General features: G+C 45.6%; 1 protein-coding gene across 3 annotated transcripts in view; it reads right to left on the bottom strand.

Annotated features, from left to right (window-relative positions):
• Positions 1-10,534, bottom strand: part of EVA1C (eva-1 homolog C) — a 113,274-nt gene extending 102,740 nt beyond the window's left edge. For all 3 annotated transcript variants that reach the window (XR_005777428.1, XM_040423193.1, XM_040423194.1), the window contains exon 1: positions 10,019-10,534. Coding sequence is in view for 2 of the 3 variants with exons in the window: in XM_040423193.1 (XP_040279127.1) it covers positions 10,019-10,136 (118 nt within the window). In the remaining variant the exon portion in view is untranslated. The remainder of the gene's footprint in view (positions 1-10,018) is intronic.
• Positions 10,535-15,473: the final 4,939 nt, after the last annotated feature.

The raw sequence follows: 15,473 nt of genomic DNA, 5'->3' as shown, positions 1-15,473 counted from the left end.
TGGGTCTATTTTTTTCTGGTGTATATATTTATTCATGGGTCTGTATCCTGTGGTCTAGTCTGAGCAAACGATCAATTCTATGGTCTGTATCTATGGAGTCTGTAGGTATTTTGGAGCTCTGTATGGGTGTAAATTTTTATTCTGGAGTCTGTATTTATTCAAAGGTCTGGTCTAGTTTATACACTGCTCAAAAAAATAAAGGGAACACAAATATAACACATCCTAGATCTGAATTAATTAAATATTCTTCTGAAATACTTTGTTCTTTACATAGTTGAATGTGCTGACAACAAAATCACACAAAAATAAAAAAATGGAAATCAAATTTTTCAACCCATGGAGGTCTGGATTTGGAGTCACACTCAAAATTAAAGTGGAAAAACACACTACAGGCTGATCCAACTTTGATGTAATGTCCTTAAAACAAGTCAAAATGAGGCTCAGTAGTGTGTGTGGCCTCCACGTGCCTGTATGACCTCCCTACAACGCCTGTGCATGCTTCTGATGAGGTGGCGGACGGTCTCCTGAGGGATCTCCTCCCAGACCTGGACTAAAGCATCTGCCAACTCCTGGACAGTCTGTGGTGCAACGTGACGTTGGTGGATAGAGCGAGACATGATGTCCCAGATGTGCTCAATTGGATTCAGGTCTGGGGAACGGGCGGGCCAGTCCATAGCATCAATGCCTTCGTCTTGCAGGAACTGCTGACACACTCCAGCCACATGAGGTCTAGCATTGTCGTGCATTAGGAGGAACCCAGGGCCAACCGCACCAGCATATGGTCTCACAAGGGGTCTGAGGATCTCATCTCGGTACCTAATGGCAGTCAGGCTACCTCTGGCGAGCACATGGAGGGCTGTGCGGCCCTCCAAAGAAATGCCACCCCACACCATTACTGACCCAATGCCAAACCGGTCATGCTGGAGGATGTTGCAGGCAGCAGAACGTTCTCCACGGCGTCTCCAGACTCTGTCACGTCTGTCACATGTGCTCAGTGTGAACCTGCTTTCATCTGTGAAGAGCACAGGGCGCCAGTGGCGAATTTGCCAATCTTGGTGTTCTCTGGCAAATGCCAAACGTCCTGCACGGTGTTGGGCTGTAAGCACAACCCCCACCTGTGGACGTCGGGCCCTCATATCAACCTCATGGAGTCTGTTTCTGACCGTTTGAGCAGACACATGCACATTTGTGGCCTGCTGGAGGTCATTTTGCAGGGCTCTGGCAGTGCTCCTCCTGTTCCTCCTTGCACAAAGGTGGAGGTAGCGGTCCTGCTGCTGGGTTGTTGCCGTCCTACGGCCTCCTCCATGTCTCCTGATGTACTGGCCTGTCTCCTGGTAGCGCCTCCATGCTCTGGACACTACGCTGACAGACACAGCAAACCTTCTTGCCACAGCTCGCATTGATGTGCCATCCTGGATAAGCTGCACTACCTGAGCCACTTGTGTGGGTTGTAGACTCCGTCTCATGCTACCACTAGAGTGAAAGCACCGCCAGCATTCAAAAGTGACCAAAACATCAGCCAGGAAGCATAGGAACTGAGAAGTGGTCTGTTGTCACCACCTGCAGAACCACTCCTTTATTGGGGGTGTCTTGCTAATTGCCTATAATTTCCACCTGTTGTCTATCCCATTTGCACAACAGCATGTGAAATTGATTGTCACTAAGTGTTGCTTCCTAAGTGGACAGTTTGATTTCACAGAAGTGCGATTGACTTGGAGTTACATTGTGTTGTTTAAGTGTTCCCTTTATTTTTTTTATTTTATTTAGGGACTTGGTGTCTGGGTCTAGGTCGAGGTCTGTACTTAATTCAGGATCTGGTTGTATATTTTAGGGTGCAGACTGGGGTTAATCGGGGGATCTGTTCATATTTTGAGATCTATTTATTCTGAGGTAAATTAGTTTTCTGCAATGCACTTCACACTTCTTGGAATCTTAGGCCCCTTGCAGACGAGCGTGAGCGGATTAGGTCCGGATGCATTGCGGATGCATTCAGTGAAAAATGCGCAATTTCGCAAGCAACTTCATTCAGTTTTGTATGCGATCGCGTTCAGTTTTTATTGCGCTGGTGCTATGCGATTTAATGCGTTTTGCACGCGCGTGAAAAAACATCTCTTAGCAACCATCCGTGAAAAACGCATCGCATCCGCACTTGCTTGCGGATGCGCTTTTCACGGAGCCCCATTCACTTCTATGGGGCCAGCGTTGCGTGAAAAAACGCAGAATATAGAATATGCTGCGATTTTCAGGCAACGCACAAGTGATACGTGAAAACCAACGCTCATGTACACAGACCCATTGAAATTAATGGGTCCGGATTCAGTGGGGGCGCAATGCGTTCGCATCACGCATTGCACCCGCGTGGAATACTCGCTCGTCTGCAAGGGGCCTTAGAATCTGACGGTTCCACTGAAAACAGGCTGTCCATATGGCAGGGTTAACATTCTGCATCAGAGATTTTGAACTCCTCCAATCTGACACTTGGGATTCTTGAAGAACGAAGGACAAGGATATGACTGGCAGTGACAGCAGGATATGCTAGCTTCCTTGTGCAGTCCTTGACATTATAATACCGCTTGATTCAATGGAGAAATGTCAGCTTTTGTTTTTGGTGCTAAGAGGGAAGTAAAAGTACACATCCCCCTATGCCGTGCCAACAAACTAAATCAACCTATGTTTTGAGACTACAAATCAGAAGAAGTCATCATAGTGTTATACCTCAAAATGAATTCAAACTATAAAATGTCCAAACATAGATACCTACCCCAGACCCAAACCTTAAATGTACAGTATTCATACTCAGACTCCTGAAAAAGATTTGGACCCTAGAGCAGATCCCAAAATAAATTCAGTCCCCATAGCAGACAGACTCTAGACCAGACGTCAAACTAATTACTGACTCCAGACTCAACTCCAAAATAAATTCAGACCTAATACCAAACCTTAAAAGTGTTTTACGTTCCTCTCCTTGCCCCCATGGGGTGCAGTCCTCTTCACCCCCAGGCAGCACTGCACATTGCTCATCACTCCTGGAATCAGATTTTGGTACCCAGATGATTTGCCTGCTGTTCTGGGAGTCCAGAAGGTCTCTCCTTATTTTGGAAGTCTACCTGAAAATCCAGAAGTGTAGGCATGTATGGCCTTAACATAGACATTGAAGGGGTTGTCTCATCATGGACAATGGGGGCATATCGCTAGGATCTGCCCCCATTGTCTTATAGGTTCGGGTCCCACCCCTAGGACCCGCACCTATATCGAGAACGGAGCCCCGCAAGTGAAGGAAGGGGCACTGCGCATGCACAGCCGCCCTACATTCATTTTCTATGGGGCAGGCGATAATAGCCGAGCGTTGGCTCAGCTATTTCCGTCGGCCCCATAGAAATAAATGGGAGCGTACCGCGCATGCGCGGCCCCTGCTCCCTAGCGATATGCCCACATTGTCCATGATGAGACAACCCCTTTAATAATTAAGGGTCCTTAGTCAAAATCTGTATAGCCAAAGGTGTAATAAAAACGAATCCTTCTAGGAATCTGCACGTTGATTATGTGGTGCATAAAATGAGACTCTAGAAAATCTCTGGATGCTTCAGTCAAGCAGCTCCAAAGATGGTGTAGCGGACCAGTGATCAGGCATTCATAACATATTCAGTTCATGTTTCTTACGACCATTACACGGTACTAGAGAATGACACAATGGCCCACATGGCAGCTCCACAGGCAACTGCCGATAGAAACAGGACCGTCTCTACAATTCCACAGGCAGTCATCCCTGGCAACAGGACCAGGGGCATAGCTATAGGGGAAGCAGCTGCTTTGGGGCCCAAACTCAGAAGGGGCCCACCCAGGAGAAAGACTAACAAATTGTATTTTCAGGACCCCTCAACAGTATTATAAAATGACATTATATACAGTGACACTGTAGGAAGTGGTAGTGGCTGCCAGGCCTGGTCTGAGAGTGGGGGTTGCAGGGAAGGAGGGTGTTGCAAAAAAAGTTGCTGGGGGTTGGGAGGGCATTCAAAAATTTGCTATGGGGCCCAGTTCTTTCTAGTTAACCCACTGAACAGGACAGTCTCACGACAGAGGCGACAGCATGGCTCATGTTACAGCAAGTACACCAACAGCGGGTGGCTGCAAGGCTTAGAAGACCGGCTAGGCCACAGGATATCATCACCAGCTAAATCCGGAGTATAATAATAATCTTTATTTATATAGCACCAACATATTCTGCAGCGCTTCACAATCATGGGGTTCAAGTATCTGACTGGAGCCTATGGTCCCTATGGTCTCTAGGTTGGAAGTGGGCCAGAACCACTTGCAATGTCCAAGGTGATCGTGATCTCTACTTCTGGAGCAAGTGCTCCATCCAACAGGCCCAATCAGCAACAGTAACCCAGTCCAGTTTCATGGCACAGGTGGCGCTCCGTAACCTTCCCATCGGATCTCAGGGTTTTTTTCTTTCTCAGGAGGCCCAACTCTAACCATGGATCTCCTCACTGCTGGCTAACTCAATGCAGGTGCGCCTTGGCTCAGCAGCACTCCAGCATACGCTCTCTCACTGACCACAAGGTGCATTGAGCCCCTCCTATTTATGACCTGACCCCACTTATGTGACCCCTGACTTCAGCCGTCCACTGTACCTAACAGTACAACACATCTTAAAGGTACAGTACCTGCAATAAAGTGAACATCAAATAGCACATGTCTACATGCACAACATAAGACGGCATAACGTAGCGTAGCTGTCACAGACGTTCCCGCGACAGGTGGCAGGAGATCGGTGAGACTGGCAACACGTGGTTTGATCTGACATGTTTTTCGTTTAGATCAAATGACGTCTGTGTTGTTTCTGGTGCTTGCCACATCTTCTTTCCCCAGGTGTGGCTATTAGGGTCATTTAACCTTCTCTATTTATAGTTGCTTTTCCCACAATGCTGTGCGGTTTATAGATTCTGTTTGGACCTTTGGATAGATTGTGGTTGGATCTCGGCTGAGTTCCTGGTGCTTCAATTGCTCCTTTAAAGTTAAGTCTTTCCTTTCCCTTTTGTATTTTGTTTGGGTTCTTTGTGTTGCATTTCCCTATTGTTTGTATTAGGCCTGAAGGAGACTCCTGTTTGTCCTTCCTTTTGGAGGAACAGGTAGTCTCGTCCCTGCCATTAGTACCAGGGTCTTATAGGGCTAGATAGGACTTTAGGTATTCCTGAGTATGAACTCACCTACCTTTGGGGTCTGTCCATACTGGTAGTCAAATCAATGTAAAGAAATCTGCAGCACTCGCCAGTATGAAAAAATCCAATAGTGGTTTTATTCCAAAAACATCAGGATAATGCAAGCTTGAAAAAGACCAAGGAAGGTCGAAACGTTGCATTATCCTGATGTTTTTGGAATAAAACCACTATTGGATTTTTTCATACTGGCGAGTGCTGCAGATTTCTTTACATTGATTTGACGTCGGGACCATCTGCCAAGATCCCCATCTGCTTGCACCACCACTACCTGTAAGGTACTTATTCATGGTTGTCCCTATATTTGGGTTCAGTAGTGCTGCCAAACCTCTGCATATACCATACTGGTAGTCAGTCAGGATTTTGGTTAGGGTTTTCACTAGGAGGTGTCCATTTTCCTTCCCTTGTTCTCAGGCCTGATTCCCTGTTCCCCCCTTCCCTCTTATGCTCGGTGTGGTGTTTCCCTCCCACACCGTAGCGTGACAGTAGCATTGCTTACCAATTACTTCACTTTGCTGGAAGGGGTTGGTTAAGTTCTGCAACGGTCCTCATCGGGACCCCCCCCCCTCCCCCCCATACATGCATATGCCATAAAATGTATATGTTGGAAAGCCTATGTAATTTGCAGAAGACTGGTAAGGAAATTATAATGTATAACTGGGCAGTTACAAGTATGAATGGAGAATTTAAAAATCTATTCACGATGACCTGCCCCATAAAATAAATAATAGAATTACAATTAACAATGCTAGATCATGGTCCAAAGACTCAGCATCTTAAAGTATTAGGAGGGAGCAGGGTGTGCCCCTGCCCTCCAGGACGTGGCAAATTACACTAGAATGGCTACCTGAGGGCAAACACAGTTCTTTTACACAGAATTATTCTATTCATCTATTGCTCATCTCTAAAATTATACATCATTACAGTCTACGGAATTTTGCATTGTCATGTAAGAGCATTTATAGATTAAGGCCACATGGATATGGTGTGAATTCCGATCAGATTTTTGTGCAGAAAATATGCAGCGAGGGCTCATGCACACAAACGTATTTCTTCCGTTTCTGTTCCGTTTTTTTACAGGTCAGTATGTGGAACCATTCACTTCAATAGGTCTGCAAAAAAAAACCAGAAATGACTCATGTGCATTCCGTTTCCGTATGTCCGCATGCCCGTTCCACAAAAAAATAGAACGTGTCCTAATCTTGTCCGTTTTGCAGGCAAGGACAGTCATGGTTACAATGGATCCGCAAAAAAAAAGAAAAAGAAACGGAGGCAATACAGATGTCACATGGATGTCATCCGTTTTTTTTTTAGCGGATCTGTGTTTTGCGGACCGCAAAATACATACGGTCGTGTGCATGAGCCCTAATACAGTGTCAGCTAAACAGATGACTTTTTCAAATTTTCAGCGCGTACATTGATCTGTGGTGCGGATTTTGAAATCCTCAGCATGTCAATTGTTTTTGTGGATTTTCCGTGCAGATTTCATCTTGTGCAATACAAAGGTCGAAATCTGGGGCAAATCGCGCAACTAAATCTGCATGTAACACATGTGGCTTCTGGTGCGGATTCGGAGCGGAAATGCAGCAAAGTCCACACAAAAAAATGCATGGAAAATCCACATAAACTTCACTTCCATGTGGATGTAGCTTTTCAGATTCCAATGCCAATTTGCTGCAGAGGTGCAAAAAATGATGCAAATTTTACTCAGCAGATTCACGTGCGGACACTGCTCTTATTTCAGTAGCTTCATAAAAAGCTATTTGCACAAAATCCACAATGAAATCCGCAAACCAAACTACAAGAGGGGATTTCATTGCTGCTTTGTTTTTTCCATTAAAATCAATAGAGAAATTCTGCAACAGTTCAGCAGCAATTCCGAGACAGAATGAGCACGCAGAGATTTTTTTCTGCTACGTCTGTATGATATCATTCAAATTTTGACCTAACCCCTTCCGTTCCAGTACCATACATGTACAGCGGAAAGAGGAGTTTTAAATATGTTGCTCGCTTGTGAGCGCAGCAGTCATCATAGCCACTGTGTCTCTGCTGTTTCAAACAACAGAGGCCCAGGACTAATGTCTGTGACCGGCAATAACGCCGATCTCAGATATTCAACCTTTTGGATGCCGTGGTAAAATGTGACCACAGCTTTTAAATGCCGAAATTCCGGAAGCACATGCTTCCAGGTCAGGAACAGATCCCCTGTGTGGCAATCGGGGGAGCCGTTCCTTTGCTCTGATGCACTGGGTCTTTTTGAAGAGACCCAACATATCAGAGCTGAAGTTCCTATGGAGACCTGCCGGTGGCAGGGCTCCATAATATAACCGCAAAAGGAGCATAGATTGTAGTTCTATTGAACTACAGTGTAAGGCTAGTTTCACACTAGCAAACAGCCTGCCAGATCTCTCTGCATTCCGGCATTTCCGGAAGCTAAAATGTTGTTGTCTGGCCCCATTAACCATAACGGAGACCGGCAGAGATCTGGCCGCAACCCGGCAAATATGCCAAGAATTGGCCGGACGAAAACCGCTGCGAGATCTGGCAGGCTGTGTGATATTAAGCGCTAGTGTGAAACTAGCCTAAGGCCTCTTTCACACTTGCGTTGTTGGGATCCGGCATGCACTTCCGTTGCCGGAGGTGCCTGCCGGATCCGTAACAACGCAAGTGTACTGAAAGCATTTGAAGACGGAACCGTCTTCCAAATGCGTTCAGTGTTACTATGGCACCCAGGACGCTATTAAAGTCCTGGTTGCCATAGTAGGAGCGGGGAGCGGGGGAGCAGTATACTTACCGTCCGTGCGGCTCCCGGGGCGCTCCAGAGTGACGTCAGGGCGCCCCAAGCGCATGGATCACGTGATCACATGGATCACGTGATCCATGCGCTTGGGGCGCCCTGACGTCACTCTGGAGCGCCCGGGGAGCCGCACGGACGGTAAGTATGCTGCTCCCCTGCTCCCCGCTACACTTACCATGGCTGTCAGGACTTTAGCGTCCCGGCAGCCATGGTAACCACTCTGAAAAAGCTAAATGTCGGCTCCGGCAATGCGCCGAAACGACGTTTAGCTTAAAGCCGGATCCGGATCAATGCCTTTCAATGGGCATTGATCCCGGATCCGGCCTTGCGGCAAGTCTTCAGGATTTTTGGCCGGAGCAAAAAGCGCAGCATGCTGCGGTATTTTCTCCGGCCAAAAAACGTTCCGTACCGGAACTGAAGACATCCTGATGCATCCTGAACGGATTTCACTCCATTCAGAATGCATTAGGATAATCCTGATCAGTATTCTTCCGGCATAGAGTCCCGACGACGGAACTCTATGCCGGAAGACAATAACGCAGGTGTGAAAGAGCCCTAAGCCAAAAGCGATCTGAAGATTGCATATTTCAGCTTCCTAAGGGGGCTAAAAAAAATAATTTTTTTTAAGTTTAAAAAAAATATATAAAAAAATAACATCAAATAAACTATAAAAAACAAAGATCATGGGCATCAACAATGTCCCAAAATACCTGAACTATTAAAATATAAATATATTTATCCCATACGGCGCCTAGTATAACGAAAAAAAAAAAAAAATAGCTGATTTGACATTTTTTCATCGCTTAAGGCCTCATGCACACGACCGTATTTTGTTTCCGTGTCCGATCCGTTTTTTTTGCGGATAGGATGCGGACCCATTCATTTCAATGGGTCCGCAAAAAACGCGGACAGCACACCGTGTGCTGTCCGCATCAGTATGTCCTTTCCGTGGCTCCGCCAAAAAAATAGTGCATGTCCTATTTTTTTCTAGTTTGCGGAGAAGGATAGGCATTATTACAATGGATCCGCAAAAGAACGGATGCCATACGGAACGTAATCAATTTTTTTTGCGGATCCGCAATTTGCGGACCGCAAAACACATACGGTCGTGTGCATGTAGCCTAAGGCTACATGCACACGACCATTGTGTGTTTTGCGGTTCGCAAATTGCGGATACGCAAAACACGGATGGCGTCCGTGTGCATCGCGCAATTTGCAGAACGGCACGGACAGCCATTGATATAACTGCCTATACTTGTCCGCAAAACGGACAAGAATAGGACAGGTTTTATTCTATTTGCGGACCACGGAACGGAGCAACGGATGCGGACAGCACACGGAGTGCTGTCCGCATCTTTTGCGGCCCCATTGAGGTGAACGAGTCCGCATCCAAGCCGCAAAAACTGCTGCTCGGATGCGGACCAAAACAACGGTCGTGTGCATGTAGCCTAACTTACACAAAAAAATGAATAAAATTTGATCAAAAAGTCATACAAACTTCAAAACGGTATCAATCAAAACTACAGATCGTCCCACAAAAAAATGAGCACCAACGCAGCTCTGTAGACTTTTAAGCTTTTTATTTTTTCCCCTAGTATTAAAACATAACAAAAAAAACTATATAAATGTGGTATCCTTAAAATTGTAGTGACCTGGAGAATGAAGGGAACAGGTCAGTTTTACTGCATAAGGAATGCCGTAAAAAAAACATAAAACTGCAAAAAAAATTTTTTTCCCGCTTCCCAATACATCGTGTGCAATATTAAGTGGTGCTATTAGAAAGTCCAACTTGTCCTTTAAAAAAACAAGCCCTCATAGGGACTCTAGGGGTTAACTCTATGAAATAACTCGCCGCTGCAGAGTGTCTACATTGGAAATCTGCGGCCAATTCATCTGACCTCACCGAAAGTTTTGAATTTGCAATCTGTGACTCGAGACACCAGCTACACAACTCAATGATATTCTGCGTCATCACAAAGTATCGACATTAGGCATAGGTTACCTGAGAAGTCGGCCAGGGCAGAGACCTCTGTGGTCCAGATCAAGAAGATACAAAGGGCAATGCTGGTGTGGATCACTGGCTTCACCTGTCTCCCTTCATACCCATCTCGCTTGATCATGGTGTGGAGCTCCTGCCTGGGGACTCACATGATCTGGTCTTCTATCCAGGCTATCCCAGGAAGCAAGGAGTCATGCCTCAAAGACCTACAGATCCGAGTTGTCAGGACTCTTCATATACAAAGTGACTCAAGGTTCATTCCTCATGTGTCACTTCTGCAGGCTTCCCTACACACACCCCCTTTCCTGCTGCTGGATCTGTTCTTACGTGTCCTTATACCCCTTACATCATTCAAGAAGGGCATCCAGGTACTCCAAGGGGGCACAGCGAAGTAAGTCGTTGGCCCCAGGGTGGGCTATGTATCACCAGATGGGTCCAGTTTCTTCTTGAGTAGTCTGTGCCATCTTCACCGATCACTGGGGATAAACAGAGGAGCCCTCCCTGTTCTTCTGCTGCACGTGGAATGTTTGGTGACCCAGACATATCCTCCTACTTACACAACTTCTGCTGTTTGGGAGTCAATGGGGCTCAGGAACATGTGAGACTGAAGCCATCTAGTGGCAACCTTCCGAAAGAATGGTATTTGTGTTTTGGGAAATGCGTGCCAACCAGAATTTGTTGCCAGCCTAGATCTACTGTGGTGGGTGCCCGGAGAAATCTTCATGTCCCAGATCCTAGAATCGTCACAATATATGAAGTTAATAGAAGTTAGGAAGTTGAGCTGCACCAAATAATTTGCATGCGAATCAAGCTGTTCAGTACCCCCCTACACTTTTCATGCATGGTCTATTCGTCTGTCTATCTAGTATGGTATATCTATCTATCCATCCATCCATCCATCTATCAAATTCAAATCAGTTTTATTGGCAGGACTAAATACATATTAGCATTGCCAAAGCAAGTGGGAAATAAGTGGGTAGGGATTGAGGATGGGGACACATTCAGGGTGGGGGTATATTAAACACAGTGATGTCTCAGTACAGAGGTAATAAACACAGTGATGTCACAGGGCAGAGATAATAAACACAGTGATGTCACAGCACAGAGATAATAAAGTGATGTCAGAGTAAACACAGATATATCACAGTACAGAGATAATAAACACAGTGACGTCACAGTACAGAGATACTAAACACAGTGATGTCACAGCACCAAGATAATTAACACAAATGTCACAACAGCGAGATAATAAACACAGTGATGTCACAACAGCGAGATAATAAACACAGTGATGTCACAGCAGTGAAATAATAAATACAGTGATGTCACCGCACAGAGATAATGGACACAGTGATGTCACAGTACAGGGATACTGATAATAGAGGGATAATGCACACAGTGATGTAATTATAATAGAAAAATACAGAGATAATAAATACAGTGATGCCTCAGTAAAGGAATAATGAACACAGCGATGTCATGGGAAAGAGATAATAAACACAGTGATATTACAGTGCAGAAATAATAAACACAGTGATGTTGCAGGACAGAGATAATAAACACAGTAATGTCACAGGAAAGAGATAATATGTTATACATGCAAATAATAGAACTAGGGATTAAGGATTTTTCTGGATTACAGTGGTACTGTACCTACTATACATGAAAAATAGAAGCTCTTTGCGCACATTTTTGATCAAACGTGTGTCGGGCCCATCTACCAACGCCAAGGAGGCTTCTGCAGATGGGTACCTAACACTAACAGAACTGCCTCTCCTGGGTCTAACCTCAGCCTACAATGTACAGGGCGGTGTAGTAACCAGCTATATTTATACTCTGCTTAGAAACCCTGGGCAGATGGGTGGGTAGTTCTTAAAGGGGTTATCCCATGACTAATGTAAATGAAAATCATACATAATATATTACATGACAATCACTTTATAACAAAGCTAGAACCAACCCTGTACCTCACATGGATCCAGAGATCTCCCCTAGATTTATATTATAGTGAGAGCTCAAGGGGAGTGTCTGTTCTGCTGCAGCTAAGGGGGCATGTATATGCTCACCCTATCACAACACAGCAGGTGGCGCCATACAGATACATTTTATTGAATAACTCAGTGGCTGTGCTACATTTTTATTTACATGCAATTACAAAAGAATTGAGGTGCTGGTTTGAAAACTGTAGAATATTTTTTGTGGGACAACCCCTTTAATCTAAAGGATAGGATGTTAGTGTTAGGTAACCATCTGTAGAAGCCACCTTGACGTTGGTAGATGGGCCTAACACACATTTGATAAAAGATGCGCGCAAAGAGCTTCTATTTTTCATGTACAGTAGGTACAGTACCACTGTAATCCAGAATAATCCCCAATCCCTAGTTATATTGTTTGCATGTGTAACAGCCATACGTATTTAAGACTGTTGTACACCAGTGGTGGATGTGCCTAAATTATGTAGAGGCCGGCGCCTCTAAAAAACTTAGGCGCATTAAGCCCCAGCGGAGGGTTATTAAAACCGGCATCTAAAACGTCGGCCTTTAAAAATGACCCCATTGGTGCTTGTTTTCCCCCGATCTACTTCCTTGTGCCCTGGATTAATAATATTGTATATCCTATGGAAAAGGAAGCCATGCACCAGTTTTTATCACCTGTTAACCTCTTATGGACACAGGGCGTACCTGTACGCCCTGTGTTTTTATCACCTGTTAACCTCTTACGGACAGAGGGCGTACCTGTACGCCATGATGTCCTGGTACTTAAGGACACAGGATGTACAGGTACGCCCTGTGTTGTTTCCGATCACCGCCGTGCGGCAGGCGGTGATCGGAACAAGGTGCCTGCTCAAATCATTGAGCAGGCACCTTGGTACAATGCCCTGGGGGGTCCTGTGACCTCCCCGTGTCGGCGATCGCAGCAAACCGCAGGTCAATTCAGACCTGCGGTTTGCTGCGTTTCTGGGTTATTCGGGTCTCTGGTGACCTGATAACGAGGAATAGGACGGTGATCAGTGGTGTGATAATACACCACCAATCACCGTCCTGCGATCCTGAGAGGTGGCGGTCACGCTACCTCTCAGGATCGCTTCTGATTGGCTGGTTGGGCAGGTGGGCGGGCGCAGCGGCAAATTTGAATTGCCGGAGCTCCTCTCCCCGCTCATACACGTCCTTGGAGCGGGGAGAGAGAGGAGCTCGGCTACTGTGTACGTTTTTTTGTGCCATTAGGTACAAATCAGCGTATTTGGGTGAGGTAGGGAGAGGTAGATTAGGCGGCAGGGAGAGTTAGGAAAAAAAAAAAAGTTTTTTTATTGGGTTGTAGCACCAGATCGGGTGTCTAGGCTCCACAGCACTCAGCTGTGTGACCCTAGACCCCCCAGGGGTGCTGCAGATTGCCCCCCCGCCCCCACACACACATTTTTTTTGCATGCGCTGACTGTGGCCGGCACGCTTAGCGTCCGGCCACTGTTAGTGCATCGCCCACCCCACCGCTGATCAGCTTCGTACCACGTTTGAATCTTTTTTTTTTTTTTACACTTTTTGGGATTTTCTATTTTTTTTTGTTAGTTTTTATACAAACCGGATTCCAAAAAAGTTGGGACACTAAACAAATTGTGAATAAAAACTGAATGCAATGATGTGGAGATGGCAAATGTCAATATTTTATTTGTAATAGAACGTAGATGACAGATCAAACGTTTAATCCGAGTAAATGTATCATTTTAAAGGAAAAATATGTTGGTTCCAATTTTCACGGTGTCAACAAATCCCCAAAAAGTTGGGACAAGTAGCAATAAGAGGCTGGAAAAAGTTAATTTGAGCAGAACGAAGAGCTGGAAGACCAATTAACACTAATTAGGTCAATTGGCAACATGATTGGGTATAAAAAGAGCTTCTCAGAGTGGCAGTGTCTCTCAGAAGCCAAGATGGGTAGAGGATCACCAATTCCCACAATGTTGCGCAGAAAGATAGTGGAGCAATATCAGAAAGGTGTTACCCAGCGAAAAATTGCAAAGACTTTGCATCTATCATCATCAACTGTGCATAACATCATCCGAAGATTCAGAGAATCTGGAACAATCTCTGTGCGTAAGGGTCAAGGCGGTAAAACCATACTGGATGCCCGTGATCTCCGGGCCCTTAAACGACACTGCACCACAAACAGGAATGCTACTGTAAAGGAAATCACAGAATGGGCTCAGGAATACTTCCAGAAACCATTGTCAGTGAACACAATCCACCGTGCCATCCACCGTTGCCGGCTGAAACTCTACAGTGCAAAGAAGAAGCCATTTCTAAGCAAGATCCACAAGCTCAGGCGTTTTCACTGGGCCAGGGATCATTTAAAATGGAGTGTGGCAAAATGGAAGACTGTTCTGTGGTCAGACGAGTCACGATTCAAAGTTCTTTTTGGAAATCTGGGACGCCATGTCATCCGGACCAAAGAGGACAAGGACAACACAAGTTGTTATCAACGCTCAGTTCAGAAGCCTGCATCTCTGATGGTATGGGGTTGCATGAGTGCGTGTGGCATGGGCAGCTTGCATGTCTGGAAAGGCACCATCAATGCAGAAAAATATATTCAGGTTCTAGAACAACATATGCTCCCATCCAGACGTCATCTCTTTCAGGGAAGACCCTGCATTTTTCAACAAGATAATGCCAGACCACATTCTGCATCAATCACAACATCATGGCTGCGTAGGGGAAGGATCCGGGTACTGACCATTGCCAGTCTGCAGTCCAGATCATTCACCTATAGAGAACATTTGGCGCATCATAAAGAGGAAGGTGCAACAAAGAAGGCCCAAGACGATTGAACAGTTAGAGGCCTGTATTAGACAAGAATGGGAGAGCATTCCTATTTCTAAACTTGAGAAACTGGTCTCCTCGGTCCCCAGACGTCTGTTGAGTGTTGTAAGAAGAAGGGGAGATGCCACACAGTGGTGAAAATGGCCTTGTCCCAACTTTTTGGGGATTTGTTCACACCATGAAATTCTGATTCAACATATTTTTCCCTTAAAATGGTTCATTTTCTCAGTTTAAACTTTTGTTCCGTGATTTATGTTCTATTCTGAATAAAATATTAGCAGTTGGCACCTCCACATCATTGCATTCAGTTTTTATTTATGATTTGTATAGCGTCCCAACTTTTTTGGAATCCGGTTTGTATATATTTTTTCTGTTAGGTGTAGGGCAAAGTATGCGAACACCCGTCCCTCACACACATGCACACTGAATAAAGTTTTCCACGCACACACACTCCCCTATGGCCCGCCGGACGTTCTCGGCCGAGGAGGCATATGCCCTGCTTGCCTCCGAATCCGAGAGTCCCAGTGAGAACGAGGATGACCCCACTTTCCTCTTGTCATCCATGTCCTCCTCATCATCTAGCAATGATGATGACCCCCCAAGGCGGCGGAGCAAAGGGACCGCCATGCCAGGAACCCTGTGGCCCACAC

Source organism: Bufo bufo, chromosome 3 (genome assembly GCF_905171765.1).
Source record: "Bufo bufo chromosome 3, aBufBuf1.1, whole genome shotgun sequence".
Taxonomy (NCBI): Eukaryota; Metazoa; Chordata; class Amphibia; order Anura; family Bufonidae; genus Bufo; species Bufo bufo.
The sequence above is the reverse complement of the archived record's forward strand: the minus strand, read 5'-3'. Positions and strand labels throughout refer to the sequence as shown.